The sequence below is a fragment of the Macrobrachium nipponense genome, chromosome 11 (assembly GCF_015104395.2).
Source record: "Macrobrachium nipponense isolate FS-2020 chromosome 11, ASM1510439v2, whole genome shotgun sequence".
Classification (NCBI taxonomy): Eukaryota; Metazoa; Arthropoda; class Malacostraca; order Decapoda; family Palaemonidae; genus Macrobrachium; species Macrobrachium nipponense.
In genome coordinates, this window is record NC_061087.1 from 85,416,053 (window position 1) to 85,437,327 (window position 21,275).

The 21,275-nt window shown below is 35.8% G+C and overlaps 2 protein-coding genes across 2 annotated transcripts in view; both read right to left on the reverse strand.

Annotated features, from left to right (window-relative positions):
• Positions 1-8,561, reverse strand: part of LOC135206812 (terminal uridylyltransferase 7-like) — a 294,251-nt gene extending 285,690 nt beyond the window's left edge. The window contains exon 1 of the mRNA XM_064238310.1: positions 8,283-8,561. The gene's annotated coding sequence lies outside the window, so the exon portion shown is untranslated. The remainder of the gene's footprint in view (positions 1-8,282) is intronic.
• A 6,073-nt stretch (positions 8,562-14,634) lies between these two features.
• The window catches only part of LOC135209313 (echinoderm microtubule-associated protein-like CG42247), a 139,406-nt gene continuing 132,765 nt past the window's right edge, over positions 14,635-21,275 (reverse strand). The window contains exons 19-23 of the mRNA XM_064242021.1: positions 19,802-19,964; positions 18,396-18,578; positions 17,388-17,483; positions 16,643-16,751; positions 14,635-15,111 (exon numbers count right to left, since the gene is read on the reverse strand). Coding sequence (XP_064098091.1) covers positions 14,964-15,111; positions 16,643-16,751; positions 17,388-17,483; positions 18,396-18,578; positions 19,802-19,964 — 699 coding nt within the window. The 3' untranslated portion in view covers positions 14,635-14,963. The remainder of the gene's footprint in view (positions 15,112-16,642; positions 16,752-17,387; positions 17,484-18,395; positions 18,579-19,801; positions 19,965-21,275) is intronic.

The window sequence follows — 21,275 nt, forward strand, 5'->3', positions numbered from 1 at the left end:
CCTTTCTGTTTTTCCTTGGCTCTCTTCTCCATCTCTTTATTTACCCTCTACCTTCCACTTTCCTTGCTCCTCTCCCCCTTTACTACTCCTTCCATATCCTTCCTCTCCCCTCCCACCTATTTCCATTCACTCTTGTCATCATTCCCTTCCCTATTCCACTCTCCTTGGACCCTCCCCTTCTCATCTTTCCTTACTCTTTCCCTAGCTCCCATCCATCCTATTTTCTTAACTACTTCCCTTCATTCCTTTTCCCAGGCCCCTCCCATCCTCCTCTTTGCTTTGCTAGCCCATTCTCTCTCTCTCTCTCTCTCTCTCTCTCTCTTCTTGGCCTTCTCTCTTTCCTCTTTTCTTAGTCACCTCTCTTCTTTCCTGTGGGTTTGGCTCCCCTCTCTTTTTCCTCTTCCTTATCCCCTTCTCTTTCTCCTCTCTCCTTAGTCCCTTCTCTTTCCCCTCTTTTCTTGTCCCTCCTCTCTTTCCCCTCTTTTCTTGCCCATCCTCTCTTTCCCCTCTTTTCTTGTCCCTCCTCTCTTTCCCCTCTTTCCTTGGCAGTGTTTTCTCTCTCATCTATCCTTGGTCCCCTCTCTTTCACCTCTTTTCTTGGCGCTCCTCTCATTTTCCTCCACATGGCTTTTCTCTCTCTCTCTCTCTTGTCCTTTGATTTTGAAGCCCATAACCAGCAACATTATGGATTATTATATAGCCCTATGATAGAAGGAAAAGAGATATGGCTTAATTGCCTTTTCCTGAAAAAATGGAGATTATCATTATCACACGTCAACTGTGGCTCAGAGGAACATAAACAGGATAAGATATTGGAATCACGTGACAGGTTCATTTGCAGCAAATACAGAATACCAGAAAAAAAAACTGTTTGTCAGAGAGAGTACGCGGGGGAGGGGGGGGGGAAGGTGAGGGGTGTAGAGGTTGACATTTTTATACCCTTATCTTGCTCGTACGATGACCCGTTATCAGATATGATTTGGCGTAATCTTAGTTGCTGGAAAAGTGCATTTGCAACAGATAAGCATGCAATTAAATTCTTGGTAAGCTTATCTATCAATATGTAATCTTCCACTCCTCCCTCATCGATTGTCAGCACTTCGACTTCTTGATAAAACTGATCGATACGAAAATTAGAGTTGAAAAAAAATCACATTCGTGATATTACCGTAACAACGTTTTGGTTTCGTTACAATAATAATATTATCCAAATCCTTGCCATCCATAAGCAGTCAAAACCCCACAGGAAACAAAAAAAAGTCTCGTGTTTGACCGGCCATGGAACACCCAATAATACGAACGGTAATTAATAGAGTACCGTAGTATGACGCAATCACCACCGCTCCCTGGCCCACTTGTCTGGGGTATAATTTGACACTGCCAGAAAATCATCAATAGAGAAAAGTATTGAGACCCATATATTTTGACTGAGAAAAATACAAATTCATACAATAGTATGTAAAGAATACTGGTTGATTGTCGAAAAAAATCAAATGACAACTAAGCAGCATATTCTATATAACTTTATATCAATACTTATTTTTCTTAATCAAATTATATGGGTCTAACTCCCCTAAATTAACGATTGCATGGGTGATTCAAATCTGGGCCTTTTGGCGCGAAAACGGCCAGGTGGCCCACCACGTGACTCTGAGTCTGAAAAGACGGCCCCGTCAGTTATAGCGAGAGGCGCATACGGGCTGCTCTATGAGCAAGAGGCCGTGCTGGCACAAGGCCAGCTTAATCTCAAGCAACGAGAGAGGCGGTAAATCACAAAACACAATGGTTTTGGATGGCCCCGCCACGGCCGACGTAAACGAACGAGTCTCCACATAACCAAGATCCAAAGAAACTTTGGACCTTGTATATAATGATTCGTGAAACAGCTGAACTTGAGCTCAAACACTCATAAAAGCTATCGTACATAAAAATGAAAAATAATTCATGGGTAGAGTATCATACAACTAACCCAAGTAAACAATAAAAACTTGACTAAACTTTTCGCGACCGTAGTAAGAGAAAACGAAAACACTCCAAGTTCCTTTGTTTTAGATTAAAAAGCTGAGTAATTCACTGGAGAAAACGACGCTCATGGGAGTCCTGTCATCTCCTCTACTCGAAGGTGGTTCGCTGAGTCATGGCTAAGATAAGCTCCATAGCGACATGGAATAACATCCTACCGATTGTGCTTTCCGGTGGTCAACAACGGCCTTCTTGTCTACTCGCTTCGTTTCTGTTTATTTTATTTTATTTTATTTTATTTATTTATTTTTTATGGAGTAATTTGTCTCGAGATACTCCCCATATGAAAAATTACATTTCAGCGGTGTTTTTCATGTAGACTTTCTTAAATTATTCCCCTCCCCCCAAAACAAACGCTTTTTACGTTATACCCTTTCATGTTTTCTTTATGGATTAATTTGTCCCGAGATACTCCCCATATGAAAAATTACATTTCAGCGGTATTTTTCCTGTAGACTTTTTTTAGATTATTTTTTTTTTCCAACAAACACTTTTTACGTTATAGTACCCTTTCATGTTTTTTTTTTTTTTTTTTTTTTGATGGATTTAATTTGTCCCGAGATACTCCCCATATGAAAAATTACATTTCCGGGGTATTTTTCATGTACTTTCTTAAACGATTTTTTCCCCACAACAAACACTTTTTACGTTATACCCTTTCATGTTTTTTGTTTTGTTTATGATGGATTAATTTGTCCCGAGATACTCCCCATATGAGAAATTACATTTCCGTGGTATTTTTCATGTAGACTTTCTTAAATTATTTTTCCCTCCAACAAACACTTTTTACATTATACCCTTTCATGTATTTATTTTTGGATGGTGGGTTGCGGGCCGGTGTGGGGGAGGCCGGCGACTGGCGGCTTATAATTCACCACCTTTTTATCGGATGGATGTCATTCGTATGAGCCAGCATGAATAGCATCTTTTTTTTTTTATCTTTTTCACAATGGCTAGTTTTTCTATGTAATAATAATAATGATTATTATTATTATTATATTATTATTATTATTATTATTATTATTATTATTATTATTGTAATGGACTTGCTTTTTCCTTTCATAAACTTCATACGGAGTAGCCTTTTTTTCGTTGGGGATAGTTCTCACACAGACTAGTTTCTCTGGACTATCTATCCCTTACTGCACCATATTTTATGAGGAATTGCTTTTCCTAGGATATGCTTACACGGGCTATAGCTTCTTCATTGAATATCTTTTACAAAATTGATGAGTATTTGACATTTACGAATATCTTTGCCGCTGCACAACTAGTGTGCTTGAATGCTAGAAATTTTAAGCATTTATTTCGTATATCATCTACGTTTTTATTTCCTTTGTCTTTATTTATGGACGGACGCAAAACACTTACAAACAAGCACTTGTGTAAAGAAGAAAACAATGTGTGTAGTATACTTGGTTTACAAGTAATAAAAAACTTTTAAAACGCATCTTCTAGTCTTGAAAAAACACAATAGTTGCCTGCCACACTAAGCTCAAAAACTTTTTTTTTTTTTTTTTTTTTTTTTTTTGAAGATTCAAAATATCTTCAAAACGATTTTTAGTCGTCTGTAAAATAAAACTACTGAGATGGCTTTGTCTGTCCGTCCTCACTTTTTCTGTCCGCCCTCAGATCTTAAAAACTACTAAGACTAAAGGGTCACAATTTGGTTCATTGGTCATCCACCCTCCAATCATCAAACATACCAAATTGCAGCACTCTTACCTCAGCAGTTTTTATTTCCTTTTAAGGTTAAAATTAGTCATGAATCGTGCATCTGGCAGCGCTTTCCGGGGCATGCGACCAAGATGGGACGCACCCTCATTCTATCGGATCTGGTGAGAGACTGAAGAGCCACCGGTGAATGATCAGTCAAAGTTAATGGTTTTATACAGCATTGTAAGTTGTACAGAAAACTCGATTGCTTCTTCGGCGCCTTTTTTACTTGATTATTTGTTTTTCATGCGTAACTATTTACACGCAAATAATGTAAATAATCAATTACTTGTCTTATATAATTTTCCATGTGAACATCCCATGGTCAAAAAATTTTCAGGACCTAAATTTGGATGGGATTAAAAAGAATCTGTTGTCGAATCTCTAACTTGTTATTCAATGGAAAAGTGACCCTTTAAAAAATAAGATAACAATTAAATAAATAAATAAATAAATAAATAAATAAATAAATAAAATCGATTCATTAAGAAACATAGGAATGGATATTCTTTATGTAGTGCGTTTCAGGCGAGATTTTTCTGCGATACGTTACTGTATTTCATCCTTATAAAATCACAATTCCTGGATTTCCCACTTTTTTTTTTTTTTTTTTTTTTTTCAGTGTAGCTTCCACTAACCTCCCCAGCAACCCGTGTCACGCAAAGCCCTGGAATTCCCTAGCTTCTCCGGTCTTCCTTGTTGACAGTTCGCTTATGTTGTGGTAAAAACATTTTTCCCTGATTGCTATAGGTCCTGTAGGTACAGATTCCCCCCTCCTCCCTCCCTCTCCCCCGAAATGACCCATATGGAGAATCCGATCTCTCTCAAACTCTGATTAATCTCGAGGTCCAACTTTGGTAAGATTTTCGCAAAAATCCAACGCATATCTAATCCTTTTAATGCGTATTTCTTTTTCTCAATTACGTGGACATTTTCCTGCTTCAGTGTAGTATGTTTTTAGGGTATTATTAAGCATACATACACACACACACACACACACACACACACACACACACACACATATATATATATATATATATTATATATATATATTATATATATAGATAATATATATCTATATATTATAATAATTAACTAGGCAAACACAAGCGAGCTTCCCACTAACAACCGATGCGTACCATGTAAAACGAAGTAGATTCTGTGATGTTTCTCCGAAGGTTAAGCGCCACGTAGTACTACAGGAAGTTGATGTTTTCCGAGTCATAGCTAGACGTATCTTCGACCGATCGTTGCTTACAAGGTTTGCACTGCAGAGCTGTACTACGTATTGAATCCAGACTTATGTGCTGTCTCTAGTAGACACTGCATATATGATGTACACTTCCGTACACTGATGCGTTATTTAAATACACACACACATGTAATATATATATATTATATTATATATATATATATAGAGATATATATATATATATATATATGGTACTGCAATGGCAAAAAATACATTGAGGTACAACATCTGAACTACAGTCTAATTCATAATGAGAAACCTTATCTAAATCTTACAGAATATGTTGATAATCTTAAAAAAATATTGTACAAAATTACCACAAAACATTTTGAATTTATTATCAATTATAGCCATTGTTAACAAATGATTTTTAATCTTCATTTGCAAACTGAAATGTCTGTATAATTGAAATATAAAAAGGCTGGCATTTTTTAGAAGGGAGAGCAATTAATATACATAAATGATTACTTTGAAATAGGCATATAGAACAAAAAAAGTAACTAAGGTCAAATTAAGCCTTTTCTTCAGACAGTAATCCAAAGTTACTTTAAAGGAGGGAGAATGTGAGCCTAACCTACTTGAGGAAGATGGTTAGGTCTAAAATGCTCAACAATGTGGTATTGCTTCATTATCAATAACAACGTAATACCCAGAGCTTTTTTTAAAGGGCGTCTTCATCTTTGTAAAAGCACGAAAGCATGAAAACCTCGAAAAACCTCAAGTATTGATACATCTAGGATTAAGTAGTACTGAGAGGTTTCTCACCACAGGATTCTGAGACATTTAGGGCTTTTTCTTCAATTAAATTTTCATTCTTGTTCTCTGAACAGTGTATGATGGAGAGAGAAGCCTATTACAAATAAAAGTTCGTGATATTTTTTAGAACATTCCATGTTCTACAAGTCGACATACCCTGGAAAAGAAGGAAGGAGAACATTCTGAAGTCTGCATGTACTGGATTTTTAACAAAGGCATGGAGGGACAAATATGGAGTTAAACAGTGGTGTGTGTCTGAGACGACTGGCGGAGAATCGCAGGGAAATCCGAGAAGCCAAATTTAGTTACCTTTTTACACCTAGTGTGTGTGTGTGTGTGTAAGAGAGAGCGAGAGAAAGAGAGAGAGTGAGGAGTGTGACAGCACTACAAAATGCTATTGATATATGTCGCTGTAAGTGCTTCAATGTTTCCTCGGTAACTGTACTTCTTTACACAGTATGTTCAACAGATTAAGGTAGAAAAATGCACTACTATGTAAAAAGACAACTGCCACTCATCGCCTTAACTCCAATGTCATTAAAAATTCCTCTGTATTCTTGATCGAGTCATCATTCATTGCAATACCCATCATCCCTGTGTATAACTCGACAAAACCCGCAAGAAGAACCACATGTATGTACTTGCAGCTTCCTGTGTACCTCAGCAAAATCCTCACTCCTCTGAAATGTCACTTTTTACGTCACTGTACTTGACAATGACTTTGGGAGGTCCTTATTTCCTATTCCAGAGTGAGGCTTCCTAGACATTATCGGGGATCTTTTTGACATCGTTGGGGTAAGCCGACAATTCAGTAGTATGGACAAGACAATGCAGACTCGTTTTTGTAATGGAAGAGAGAAAGAAAGAGCAACAGCTGATATTTATAGGAAAAGACCCTTTTGAGTAACCGTGGACCCTCTGTATTCAAGACATTGTTTAGGAATGAAGGAGTGGTTGGTCACCTTTCAACTGGACAAAGATACAAGAGAAGACTTGCTTGAGTTTCCTTCAGTGCAAAAACATTTTTTCTCCAGAATCTATTATTTTAAACATTATTATTGAGAATTGCTTTTCGTTCTTCATTTTACCAAAACGCATCTGGATTTTGTCCCTAACGGTATTTAGTAACATGGTATTATTATTTGTATTGCTATTAGTATTATTACCATCTTTACAGTTCCACCAAGCAATTGTTTGGCTGCAGCCGATTTTTTATTATAACCTCCTATCCCCTGTACCTTAATTTTGTATACTGTTTTGTTTCTACCGTGTTTATCCTTGCATATGACCCTGAGCTGAAATAACAGATATTGTTATTATCATCATAAAAATACGAGTCTGATCATTAACCAGTGAGGCCAGCTTACAGATGTGTACTCAGGCAAAGGTGGGGGAGAGTTCAGTAGTGGCGGGGTTTTCGATTCTCTGATATCTTCATGGAAGCGCATGAACGTGTAAGTGTAGCAGAAGTGTATTCACCACGATTGTGTGCTTATCTTCTATATGATATAAAACAGATAAAATTATTTATATGTAATTAAATAGATAAAGGAAAAAAACAGAGACAAGAAAATAATAATAAAACAGGACTAAAGCTAGCATATTTATAAGAGTAATAATAAAATAATAAAAAACAAATAAACAGTTGAGACCAGTATTCAAGTTCCTCTTCCACTCATGAACTTCATCGTCTACAACACTGTCAGGACGACTGTAATCTGTCTAAAAGTCACAGGGAAGAAGAAGAAGAGGAAGAAAACGATACATTGTAACGTTCGAACTTTAACCGGTGAAGCGCGGATGAAGCCCAACGAAGAACACTTTCCTAATGAATGCAAAGCACATTGGAAAAATAAGCAGTTGTTACTTTGTATTTTAACCAACTATAATCCTCACTTATAAGGTTTTCAAGTCATGCTTTTTTACAAGGTTGGCCATGTTATAAACGAACGCAAATCCATGATAAACTATAAACAATAGAATTGTGCTGTAGCACCGCTGTTTGCTTCATTGTGATCACCACGAGTGACCAAGAAACATTTGCGCAGGTGTCATCTGTTCGTAGCAGCTGCCTCCTACTATTATAGCTCCCGTCCCGTGGTTGTATTACTAGACACAATGGATGATGAACATCACTCTCCAAATAATTCATAGACATATTTTTTTCAGTTTGTCAGAATCAACATAAACATTACATATTTTCGCGGGAGATTCGCCTTTTTCCATTCCAATGTAAATAGGTATCTTGCCATTATTCGGGATTGATTGATTCTATATATATCTTTGGACCCCATTATTCGGGAGTAGAGAGAGAGAGAGAGAGAGAGAGAGAGAGAGGAGATCAGAGAGAGAGAGAGAGAGAGAGAGAGAGAGAGAGAGAGAGAGAGGCATTAGGCGATATTAGCCGACAGATGTCATATGTACCGTGCCGAGCACGTACGAGCCATCAGGAGTCATGGCACTATAAGTACTCATGACAATCGACAGATTAACGGAAATCTCAAACTTCTTTTTAAAGGACAATAAACATACTTACAAATGACGACTGTGTATCGATCATTTGAAGACTTCCTTACGCAGTACTACTATTATCACGTTGCAGACGGTTGCCGCTGCGTACGTGATGAATCACAGCTGAAAAAGAGTGGATATTGATCGTCTGTTTACAAGTGCGGAGAAAGGTGTCGATTGACTGCAGTCCGCAGAGTACGATGACACTGGTCGAGAACAGGTTTAGGGGAGTTCAAGGTCGCATGACACCCGTCACGTGTTTCGAACGCATTCACAGTCCGGGCCCGAGCGAGCGTGGCACGTCCAGCTCCATTCTAGGCCGAGGACGGCCCACCACCTCTCCCATCATTGGGCCACACCCCTCGGCCCCTCCTCAGTGCCTCATCTCCAGTGCCCCACCACTTGGCCCACCCACAAAATGGTGGCACCAACCCTCTCCAGCGCCCCACCCCTTCCTGGCCTAGTTCAGATGCTCAACCGTCAACGTGTTCCTTAACCATTTTCACGTATCCACTTAACTATACCTCCAATTCTTGGACCCCCATAATTCCATCCTCAGAAGCTCCTTCATCTCTTCCCTTCTCTAGCGCTACATCTTACGACAAGACCATCCAGTGGCCCGCCCCAAATACGGATACCACTCCATGCCCTTCTCCAGAGCCCCACCTCTTGACATATTCTCATAAGAACTTACCTGCTTCTCTTCTGCTATGCCCACCCACAAAAGGGCACAAGCCCTTACCCTGTTAATATGTCCCACCCCTTGCCCACCCGCCTACCCCACCCACCAAGCCCCAACGTTGCGGTTCTTTTTCACGCTCACTACGATAAACAGTGTCAGTTATCTGACTGTTTACATCGTCTGTTGAAGTGTGGCAAGAACCGTGTTTTTTTAAGATAATCAGTCTAACGAAGGGCTGAAGTAAATGAGACATTTATTTATTTATTTATTTCTATTTATCTATTTTTTAAACCTTAGAGGTTCATTTCTAAATGATATTTCGTATCTTGTTTATTTTCAGTAACAGACTGATGGATGAATCAGTCTGCAATTCACTCCTAGATTGTTTTTAGATTTAGAAGGCCTTGTGTTCTTTATCATTATAATTGTTATATATTGAATGTGATTTAGTGGTAACTTTACATTTTCACTTACAGTTGCGTTATTTTATCTCTTACGAACGCATTATGTTTGAAAAAGGAAACACAGAGCTATCTATAATAGCTACATCACTGGGTATATACCCACCCAACTGTTTCCTCCTTTTATATCATTCTCTTTCATTAGATGTGCTGACCGGAAATGGCATTGTTTCCCTACTCCTGTTTTTTCCCGAATATTACAACACTTTATTTCTAAAAAAGAAAAATAAAGAAAAAGGTAATTCGCTTTCATACTAACGAAGCTCCCACCGTCTGGAGTTTTTTTTTTTTTTTCCTCGATGGCATGAAATTGCTCGTTAAGATGGGTTTTGTTTTATAAAAAATAATCTAGTGTTCTAATGCCTAAGAACGTTATTTTAAAGGACGGACGCAATAAAACTCTCCAAGAAAAGATAATAGTTTTTATTCATAATTCTCTTTCTTCACTATATCACAGTAGCGCACCTCCCAACAAAACCAAAGCTTTGGTGTAAAGTAGGAATGGAGGGTATATTATCTGTCGAAACGTAAACTATAACAGGGGAAATAAATGATTTTTGAAGCTATTTCTTCCCCCTTCTTTGGATTCAGTTCGTTTTCAAACGATATGATTCGTCAGATAATTATTGATATTCCATCTTCAAATTTAATGAGGATAAGACTTCTATAGGTTATTGCAGTTATTACTCTTTATCCAACGAGGACAATTCTGTAAATATTTTGGACGTTTTTTCGTTACTCTGATGAATTTATTTCCTCCTAATACAAGAAATAAGATCAAGAACAAATGTAAATAGCAACAGACAAATGCTGAACCAACAATTAAGTAACAGAATCGGTATTTTCGATAAGCACGACTCCACACGAACATACCCACAGACGTACATACATATACACTAGGCCAACACATAAATGTTGCCATGCCAAACCTATAACATATATCACCCACTGAGCAAGCCCATTCTTCCCATAAAAAAATGAAAGTCCGTTGTCATCCAGAAAATGGAAGATCACTATCATGCAAAACAGCAACACCATTCTTCATCCGAATCTAAAAGGCATTTTTCATCCAGAGTTTTTAAGCTCATTTTCATCCAAAACAATATCACTGTCATCCAAAGCAATATGATGATTGCCACCTAAAACTAAAAGACCGTTTTTAGACAAAACTGTAATACCATCTTCAGCCAAAGCAATTAGATCATTGTCACCCAAAACGTTCAAATCAGATGTGGACAAACTACGGCGCATGCTGCCCACCAAAGGAATTCATGAGGCCCACCAAATGTTAAAAAAAAAAGAATGTTTCATGTGAAGTTCCTACTTTAAAATTGAGGTACTTTGTTTTTGATATATGTGTTTTATTTGACGTTTCTACTTTAGAATATTAATCAATAACTTTTTCGTTTCTTCAAGTTTAAACAGTTATTTTGTTTTTCAAACAAATATGTTTTTCTACTTTATAATATTAATTAATATAAATCATTGCTTTTTCCTTAAAACAAGGTCTCAAATATTAATCAATAAAAGTAGTTTTCCAACGGAGTTACTTTGTCTTTCAAATAAATACATTTCATGTAAATCTTCTACAGAACTTTAGAATATTAATTAATAAAAATGAATTGCATTCTTTCTTTAAAAGCCTTTTATTTTGTCTATTTTAATCATTTATTATTTTGTTTAATATACTATGCGGCCTATAAAACTGAGAATTTTTTACTGTGGCCCCTGCATTGAAAAGTTTGCCCACCCCTGGTTTAAACCATTATCGTAAAAAAATCAAGGATATTTTCATACCGATTCACTTCTCTGGTTTCCCCGTTCAACTTTCTTGCACCGATTTATTGAATGTCGAAATCTGTAGGCTGAGTCACACGAGCAATCAATATAGCATCTCTTTTCCATAGTCATGCCATAGTAGATTCACATCAACCGTGCATTTGATGTCTAGGCCAGTCCCTTACGACGCTCCTGATTGGCTGTTGATAAGCCAATCCCACGGCTGGAAACTCCCAGTCTCTCGAGAGAGTTCACATAGGCAGGATGTATGTCCCACCTCTCCTGAGGGATAATTTTGAAAGACGTACTCCTCAGGAGAGGTGGAACATGGATCCTATTCTTGTGAACTCTCAAGAGAGACTGGGAATTTCCAGACTCTGTGATTGGCTTATCAACAGCCAATCAGGAGAGTCGTAAGGGACTGGCCTAGACATCAATTGCACGGTTGATATGAATCTATTAAAGTACATTTTGGGCCAAGAAAACGATATCATTCTATACTTGTGTTTCATTTGATATGGGGTATCTTCGTGCTCGTGTTATAGTACTGCCTTAATGAGTCTGGTCTTCCTCAATGATGTCTTCAGTAATGACTGCTTGTTATATAGTATCTGGAAAGATATCGCACTGGTGTCCTTTGACCTAAATTCCTTTTTCTTAAATTCCAAGACACACTTCCAAAAATTAATTAAACTGATACGAAAACGAACAATGTAAGCATAATTTCTCACTCATATCAAGGTTCGGGACGTGTACAATTACCTACTATCCAAAACAGTACATGTATGAAACCGGAAGGGCGACCTTAATTAAAGCCTTTTACTCCAGTATTTTTAAACACCGATTTTCTTTTCTTAACAGATCTGAAACTAAACTTATTCTGTCAATACAATCTATTTATGATATTTACAGAGTTTTTGCTTGATGTATAATGTATTAGTTATATACACAGTATATAATCGATGCGAATGAATTATGCGGGTAGTGCAGCGACACTTTGTGAAAATTCATAAATTGTGCTCATTAGCTACATTTTCAAAACTATCTTCTTTTCTAGACTAAAATAACAGCATGCTTTCATTTACAGCATCTAAGCTCGATGAAATCTGTATTCTAAAATACTCTTGTTGATTATATTTATAACATATATCCAAGATGACTATCTAAACGCTTGTTTATATATTGTCCTAAGCGATGAAGGTAAGGCAATTAACAAAATATTTCTGTACACTTTCTATAAATATTCACAGTTGCAGTCAAATGATTTTCAAGGATTCACAGTTCGTTTTAAATGTTTTAATTTCCACGATTTCGTTTAATTTCTTAAATTATCCACACATCACGTTTCCTGTCAATTAATCTATGCGTATTCACGGTTCTCGTCCAGTTAGACTCTATAAACGTGTTCATAGTTCCTTCCAACTGGTCTTTGCGACTTTGTTGTTCCTGCCAAGTGTTCTTCAAGTAGTCATATTTCCTGCCAATTTAGTTTGATGTCTTTACATTCTTGTTAGATTATCTGGACTTGTTCACATTTCCGAGAAAATTACGCATTCGTATTCATTAACCTACTGTTCACATCTCAGTACGACTTCACAGTTCCTCTATACGATCGTCGTGTATTCACAGTTCCTATCAAGTGATCTTCACATTTATTACAATTCCTATAAAATTCTCAGTAAGCATTCGCATTTTCTATAAAATGTCATTTAAAAGATTCTAGCTCTTGTCGAATGATCCAAAGACATCTCCTACACCGTGCTAATGCAAGCCACATCCATCATTAAATAAAATAAAGAAATAGTTTATATAGCAAATTCTCCTTGAACGTGAAGGTAAATGGCACCTCTCGAATTCATCTTTGATTTTGAACTGATTAGAGTTTAAAGTTTAAATGATATATTGGATTAATGCTATAAATCCATCATGTGACCCTTGTGAAAATCGTTTGGTAACTGAATTTCCAGTTCATATTCCTTTTGAAATAGCATTATTGACTTGTTAATTATTCTTGATAATTGGCCTGTTCAATTAATTCACATTCGGAATTTGTAGTACGGATGACCTGTTGAACGAATTCCTATTTTGAAGTCGTGTTCAGATGGACCTGTTGAATAACTACTCTGAATTTTGAGTGAAGGTGACCTGCAGGAAAAATGCTAATTTTTAAAATTCGAAGTGCCATTGTTTTGAAGGCTGATTTTGTAGATTTGAATCAAAGTGGAGATGAACTGCAGAATGACTTTTCATTCTGAATTAGTAACGTCTGTGACCTATCCTACATCAGATCTATATTCATAATATGAATTTGCAGGTGACCTGTTGAGTGAAATTTCATTCAAATGCTGTAGACGTTAATATATTTGGGATCCATCCCTTTTGCGGTATAATTGTAAGGCAGTGAGTCGTCTGTTTTTGCTCTGTAGCCACCTTTTAGAGCAAAAGCTTATTTGCGAGGAAAAAAAAAGTTATGAATCTTTTTATCCGGAATTCTACTGTATGCAGTAGAGATTTTATTTCCTCTTTCTCTGTTAGTTTTTGCCTTATATTTTGATATCTTCCAATTCATAGGTAACATGGTCTTGTCTTGATTCAGTTAATCATTATCTAGAGAATGTCTTATGTAATTATGGAGCGTTTTTATAGAATATATATATATATATATATATATATATATATATATATATATATGTTAAATACACACGCACATATATGTATAACTGAATCATGAAAGTTTGGAACGTGATAAATGCATAAATAAAGGTATAAGCCCACGAAGGCTACTCCAGTGTTTCACTTTCCTCCGTGGCTTATACCTTATTTACACACAGTATAAATATATATAAATATGGTATAATAATATATACAAATATGTACATATGAAATAATTTACATTCAACCTGTTTGAAAAGAATTTGCCTTAATAATTATCAAAACGTTACAAATGTCGTTCTGGACGGGAGAAAATTTAGGACATGTTCGTGCTTTTACGAACACGAATTAAAGAAAAAATATTTTCCTCGCAAAATACTTCCACAAAAAAATGAAGAGTTTCTACTCATAACGTCTGACCTCGGCGTTGTCTCACTGCAATCCACTGAAGCGACGACTACCTTCATTCATCCAAAGATATATTTTGCAACTATTTGTACTTTTCAAACTAATATATATATATATATATAAATATATATATATATATATATATATATATATATATATGTGTGTGTGTGACTTTTGCTAAATTATATGTATCCCAATCACCGAGTTTTCCTCATGATTTTAATAAACGGGAAAACATTGGATTCACACAATATTGTTCCACATACGTGTTTCTGTTACAAATATAAGTTGCACCAAATAACCTTATCACAGGGCAAGCAAAGGTTTAACCAACATGCAAAAAAAAAAAAAAAAAAAAAAAAAAAAAAAAAAATAGGTGGTTATCTGTGTGTAGTCCTGGTATTGGGAAACCTTCGTAAACAGTGTGATTTTGTGGCTTGATTGATAACAAAGTCAGCCACATCAAATCCTCTTCCGATGAAACAGCAATGTCAGCACAAATTCATAGTCTGAGTTTTAAGTTTCGAAACAATGTTCGGGACAGAGTATTAAAGTTCGGTAGAACTTCAGACGAGTTCAAAATTCACCAAAGGCTTTGATTAAACGTGCAATCAACAAGAAGCCAGGCTTCATACGAGGAAAATCGTGTCTCCCAGACACAAAGTTTTCTCTTCGTTACATTGGTCTATTAGCGGCGGCGCGCAAAGCGCGTCCGATGTCTGTGCTAAGTGACTCGCCAGCGCATGAGAGCAGCATCCGTGTCGCCAATGGTATAGAGGTAGTTGTCCGTGTAAGAGAATCTCACGCACGATACGTAAGATGTATAAACTTTGTATTCGTGATAACCTGCTCGGCTGCTCAGCACAGGATACCTGAAACGGAAAGGTAGTTTTAGATCTTTCACTTTGAAGCATTCTTCGGTTTATCTTAATGTTTTGGGTATCAGTCTACTTATCTTTTTATCGCCAAAAGATCGTTACTTCCTTCATGGCTTAAACTTTACGCTTCTCTCTTCCTTTTTTATATTTTTTATCTTTACGCATCTTGGCTTTAGTACTTAAAATATTTGAAACACTAAATCCTGTGGATTCTGTCGAAATGATTAACTATTTAGTGAAAAGCAATTGCTTGAATGTTATGAAATTTCAGAGGAAACAAGAAACGTAAGGAAGGAAAACTAAGCAGCTTACGACTCGATTGCAACGATAGACGCGCATCTTTCAGTAAGGAGCATTGTAGGTAAGGATGCACAGAAGGAGAAGGAGTATTCCAAAGCTTGGCAGTAAATGGAAAGAAGTAAAGGATACACTTACATACACACGTATACTATATATGTATATATGTATATGTATATGTATATATATATATATATATATATACTATATATATATATATGTAAGATATCTTTAATAATGCTTCAATAGTTTTACTATGAGAGAGAGAGAGAGAGAGAGAGAGAGAGAGAGAGAGAGAGAGAGAGAGAGAGAGAGAGAGAATCTCAGCATGTTACATCAGATAAACGTTAATCTTTTGAAACAGGTCTCATACACGTCTTACTAATCTTATCATACTTGATAATTCATTTACCTGTTTTAAAGTTATCTTCCCTTCACAAACGAGAGCATGAAAACACACTCAAACAAAAGTCTGCGAGTGAGCAAACACACAAACGAAAAAGTTACAATCTACATGTTCTGGTTTCTTCTAGATTACGGTTCTCATACTCGGAAGAATATGGCACAGTGGTAGAGGCAAATTCTAGACCCTTCCAGAATGTATTGAACGTTTATCAAAGGAAATTCATTATACACTCAGTGATCAAGCGATCTGAGACAGGAAGAGAGGCAAAGGGAACTGTAGCCAACAGCAGTTCTTCAGCGTTTTCATATTACAAGGGAAAATCATAAGAAGATTTATTTTGACTTTAGGAGTAAATAACAACAAGTAGTTTGCGACTCTAAGAGAAAAAATCTACAGCCATTAATTTCTCTAGGAGAGAGAGAGAGAGAGAAAGCTCAACAATATATTTCTCTAGTATTTTGCATTATGTAACTTATGACGGACCGCAGTACGAAGAGAAAAATCAAATCCATCAAATTCTCTAGGAGAGAGAGAGAGAGAGAGAGTGCAGCACGAAAAGAAAAATCAAAATCCATTTAATTCTCCAACACAGAGAGAGAGAGAGAGAGAGACGTCGTTATTAAATTCTCTAGCATTTTTCAAACTTATCTAACTTATGACTGGTTGCTGTACGAAGAGGCAGTTAAGTTCTGAGGTGAAATCAATCGAATCACAAGGCAACAGATATTCCACATTCCTTTCGACCCAGAAAATTTTCTGCTCTACGACAAAAACAAGACATAAAGAGGAAGAATCATTACAAAGGGCACTCGTCCAACCCACCTGTAAAGCCTGATGAAACCATCTGTATCTCCAGCTGCCACGAGATCCCCCCGAGGGGATCTGTCCAAGGTGACCTGTAGAGGTGCATCCCTGCCGCCGCTCCAAACGCCTTGGCACACAAGACAAGAAGTTAGAAAGTGAACGAACCGGTAAACGGGTTGGAGGTGGTGGTCAGGCAAAGTGAATATTATGTACGTAGGCTAATATGCCTATAGTGTGTTAGCTTGCAGTTGAACTGACTCTCTTATGTATGTATGTATGTATGTATTATTAGCTGAAGCTACTGGGAAAGTTCAAAATGAAAAGACTGAGTGCCAAGTACTTGCGTGTATTTAACACATCTTCGGGCCACAAATTTATATATGTAAGTAAACACTGCAAGGAAAGCAGTTATGAATGTATGTATGAATGCTTGCGAAGACAATAAAAGGACAATATCATGAAATGAAAATGTCAGACTGATTTCCTTTCTGCAAAGTTAACCTCATCCATAATAGTTAGTAAATATAGCAACACTTGGATGAAGATTGCCTAAATGTAAAAAGATAAATTGTTCTATAATATTTCGTAGATTATTGCCTATGTAAGATATTATAACGTGAAATTAAGTTAAATGTCACATAACGTATACTCGGTACTTTATGCAATGACACATGAGTTACTCGTTAGAAGAAGTACCAAGTTTATTCAACGCGTTACCACGTTCTAACCGAGCGGGCAAAAGAACCGTTCTGTGGCTACGTACCGTGAACCATGTAGCTTAGCGGACACGTCTGAGTCGCCCAGGTCTCGTTGCGTACGTCCTGGTCGTTTTTGACTCGGGATAAGTCGCTCAGACTCCCTGAGAGAGAGCGAGAGAGAGAGGAAAACTATTACTGTGATGTAGCTGTGATCTCTGGAGAAGTTAAGTGACAGTTATTTCAATAAAAAAAATATTATTATCGTATCTTCTTAGAGCGGAGGGGAGCCATGTGACAGGCAATCTTTTTTTTTTTTTTTAATACCAACCCAAGCCTGAAGAAAGCTAGGAAAAGGAGAAGGAGGGACGAAGGATCGGGCTTTAGAAACGATAGACTTTTCTGCTTCTTTCAGGAAGAGGAAAACCTAAGAGAGTCTATAGCCTATCTTAGAAACAGGAATCTCTTGGAGACTTGAGGCAATGTCTAAGAGAAGACTTTTCCTATTATTATGGATACCGGTGGGATTTTACGTAGAAAATTCAATGACCAAATTTATTCAACTTCTTTAATTGTAAGCATTTAAATGATAAAATGTGTCCTACGTTTTTTAGAGTGTAAATTAATGTACGAGTTGATTCATTTGTTTATTTTTGCCAGTTAGTGTGTTTCAAGCAAGCACTGCACTGGTGTCATTTGCATGCAATTAATAAATTTATACAGCGAACGCCGCTTTCAAAAACAAACACAACTTACAGAGCTGATTATAAAAAAGCGTACCTGTCTTCTTTCTAAGCCAGTTGTATTCGATTATTTCTAGAAGGGGTGAAAACATCGAAAATATCATCGTTGAAACGACAACTGAATAGTAACCATAGATATATACTAGTTGAGGTAAAAGGAAAAGAAATGGTATACAATTAGACTAAGTAAGATAATCTTTGTCTATAAACACATATACACGCGCACACGTACACGTACACGCACACACACACACACACACATACCGTATTGAAAGATTACACACATACACATAAAGAGCTCGCAGTAAGCAAACGCCCTGCTAAAATACTTACAGTAAGCAATATCGTAATCGGAAGTGACGGTCTGCAGGTAACGACCGGAAGTACTCCAGTCGATGCCGGAGAGCGGAAGGGTCCCAGTCATTTTACCGTTCCTGGTGTACAGGTATCCATCCTTGGTGCTCTTGTACAGGTAAATGGAGCCGTTCTGAGACCCCACTGCTAAAGTGTCTCCGGCTGACCGTAAAAAAAAGAAGAAAATATATATATATATACATATATATATATATATAATATATATATAATATATATATAATATATATATATATATATATATATATATATATATATATATATATATAATTTTTTATCTGTTAAAAGGCAAAGAGTACATTTTCTTCTTTTCTTTTAAAAAAAGATGAACCCTATTCATATGGAACAAGCCCACAGGGGCCACTGACTTGAAATTTGAGCTTCCAAAGAATACGGTGCTCATTAGGAAGAAGTAAGATGAGGTAAGGTGATATTGAAAAAAAAAGAGTAGCTATCGCTTACTAAAAAAAATAGTAAATAGATAATAATGTATTAAAATGCAAGACAGAATAAAACAGAGTAAGATGTTTAAATATGGTATACAAGGAAGTAGGAGAGTTTTTCTTAATCCCAAAGTAAACTGCTACATCCTTTTGATGCATTTTGTAACTATTGCGTGTGAATTTTATATAAAAGACTTATTTGCTTATACTCGTTTTTTAGAGTTACTTATTAATCTCGACAGCATTTGACAAAACACTTTTGTAATCTATTGTTTTCAATATTATAATAATAATAATATTAATAATAATAATAATAATAATAATATATAATAATAATAATAATAATAGTAATAAAATAATAATAATAATAATAATAATAATAATAATAATAATAATAATAATAATAATAATAATAATAATAATAATAATAATAATAATAATAATAATAATAATAAGTATTATTGGGTTAGAGAATAGAGAAAGAATTTCTATTGAGACAGTTATTTTATTGACAAAAAATATGCAATTATTAGTACAAATTTGTCCACAAAGAGACATAATACTAAATAAACACAGTGGACAGTAATCACCTCTGTTCCTGCGAGTACATGGCTTACAAAGAAAAAATGCAACATCAAGAAAAATGCAACTTCAAGCGCAAATAACATAAGGCCCCCCACCTCCCCACAAAAAAAAGGGACTTACTACTCTCCGCTTTTCCTGGCTTTCCCAGGATTATGATGCTATATTGGCATATAGCCAACTCAATAAAGAACAACACCAACATATTCTTCAGTCCATACATCATGTAAATCCCCGAATGTACGAGAATCATGCCTAAAAAAAGAATCCTACTTTTGAACGCACGAAAATCATTCATAGTTAGAATCCCACTTTGATTTCTTTCCCGATACGTCAACTCACCTGTATTATACGAAAGACAGGAGAGAGGAGAACCGCAGACCCTGACAGTTGTGACGTGCTGCCCGCTTTGTCCATTGAGGACGATAAGGTGTCCGTCAATTGTCCCGGCTGCTATCCTGGTGCCCATCGGATGCACTGCTACGCTCACGCACTCGCTCTGGGCCTGGAGGATTACAAAAGTTTATAGCCAGTGATGCGTTTATGCTAGGATGACCCTGACAATTTTGATTCGGTGATCTTATGGATTTCATCCTATTGCAGAAGATACGAATGGGGTTGGTGTTAAAGTAAAAATTTACTCATTTAAGTTTTTTTTACTAAAGTTAATTAAACATTTGCTATTTTAAACCTTCAGGATTACGAAGGATTACAGAGAGAGTTGAATGTCTGCAAGGATGTCATGGCTAGTTTTGATTCAGTGATCTTATGGATGTCATCCCACTTCAGAAGATGCTAGTGGGATTGGTACTGAAGTCATAATTTGCTAAATGGTATTAAAATTCTGTTATAAATCACAATACTACATTAGTTATTAATTGTAAAGAGCTTTCAATATCCGGTTCCATCTCAATCAGTCTTTTAAAACTATCAAAAAACTTTCTAGGAACCGATGAATTGATCAAAAGTCGTTTGAATATATGCAAGGGTCATTTTAAAACTTATAAACGTGTAGTACTACGCGTGCGTGTATCTTCAAGCAATTTCTGCTAATATTATTTAAAAAGTTATAGTTTAAAGGGTTTCAGACGGTAATTTCCTCGTACTACGAATAATCTATATATATATATATATATATATATATATATATATATATATATATATATATATATATAGATATATATATATATATATATATATATATATATATATATTATGTACATTGTAAAAATATAACTCGTAGAAATGTTTTTGAATCTGCGTTGATTAAATATCACAGTGATTTGATGAATGTGAGCCAAGGTACGTACAAACTAGACCCATTTGTTGTTTAAATAGATTTGCAAGGCTGTTTCTTTTTAATATATATATATATATAATATATATATATATAGTATATATCATATATATATATTAAAAAGAAACAGCTGTTTTGTACCTGCTGTACTGGCTTTTTACAGGACTTTGAAGATTTATGTTTCAATTTTTTCAGCTTTTATGTTTATTACATGTTCTCGGTGATTAGCATTGTACTTCGAAAATGTGTTGAAATAACACGAAAGCGCTTGGTACTCCTTCTTTTATTTTTCCTGTGGCCCTAGCTATATATATATATATATATATATATATATATATATATATATATATATATACATACATATACACACACACACACACACATATATATATATATATATATATATATATATATATATATATATAAATCCTGTTAAAACAGAATTATCTCAAGTAAAATAGGCCCATTAAAACACACTGGTTTAAAGCTAAGGACTATATTTTTGGTGGACCAACTCCT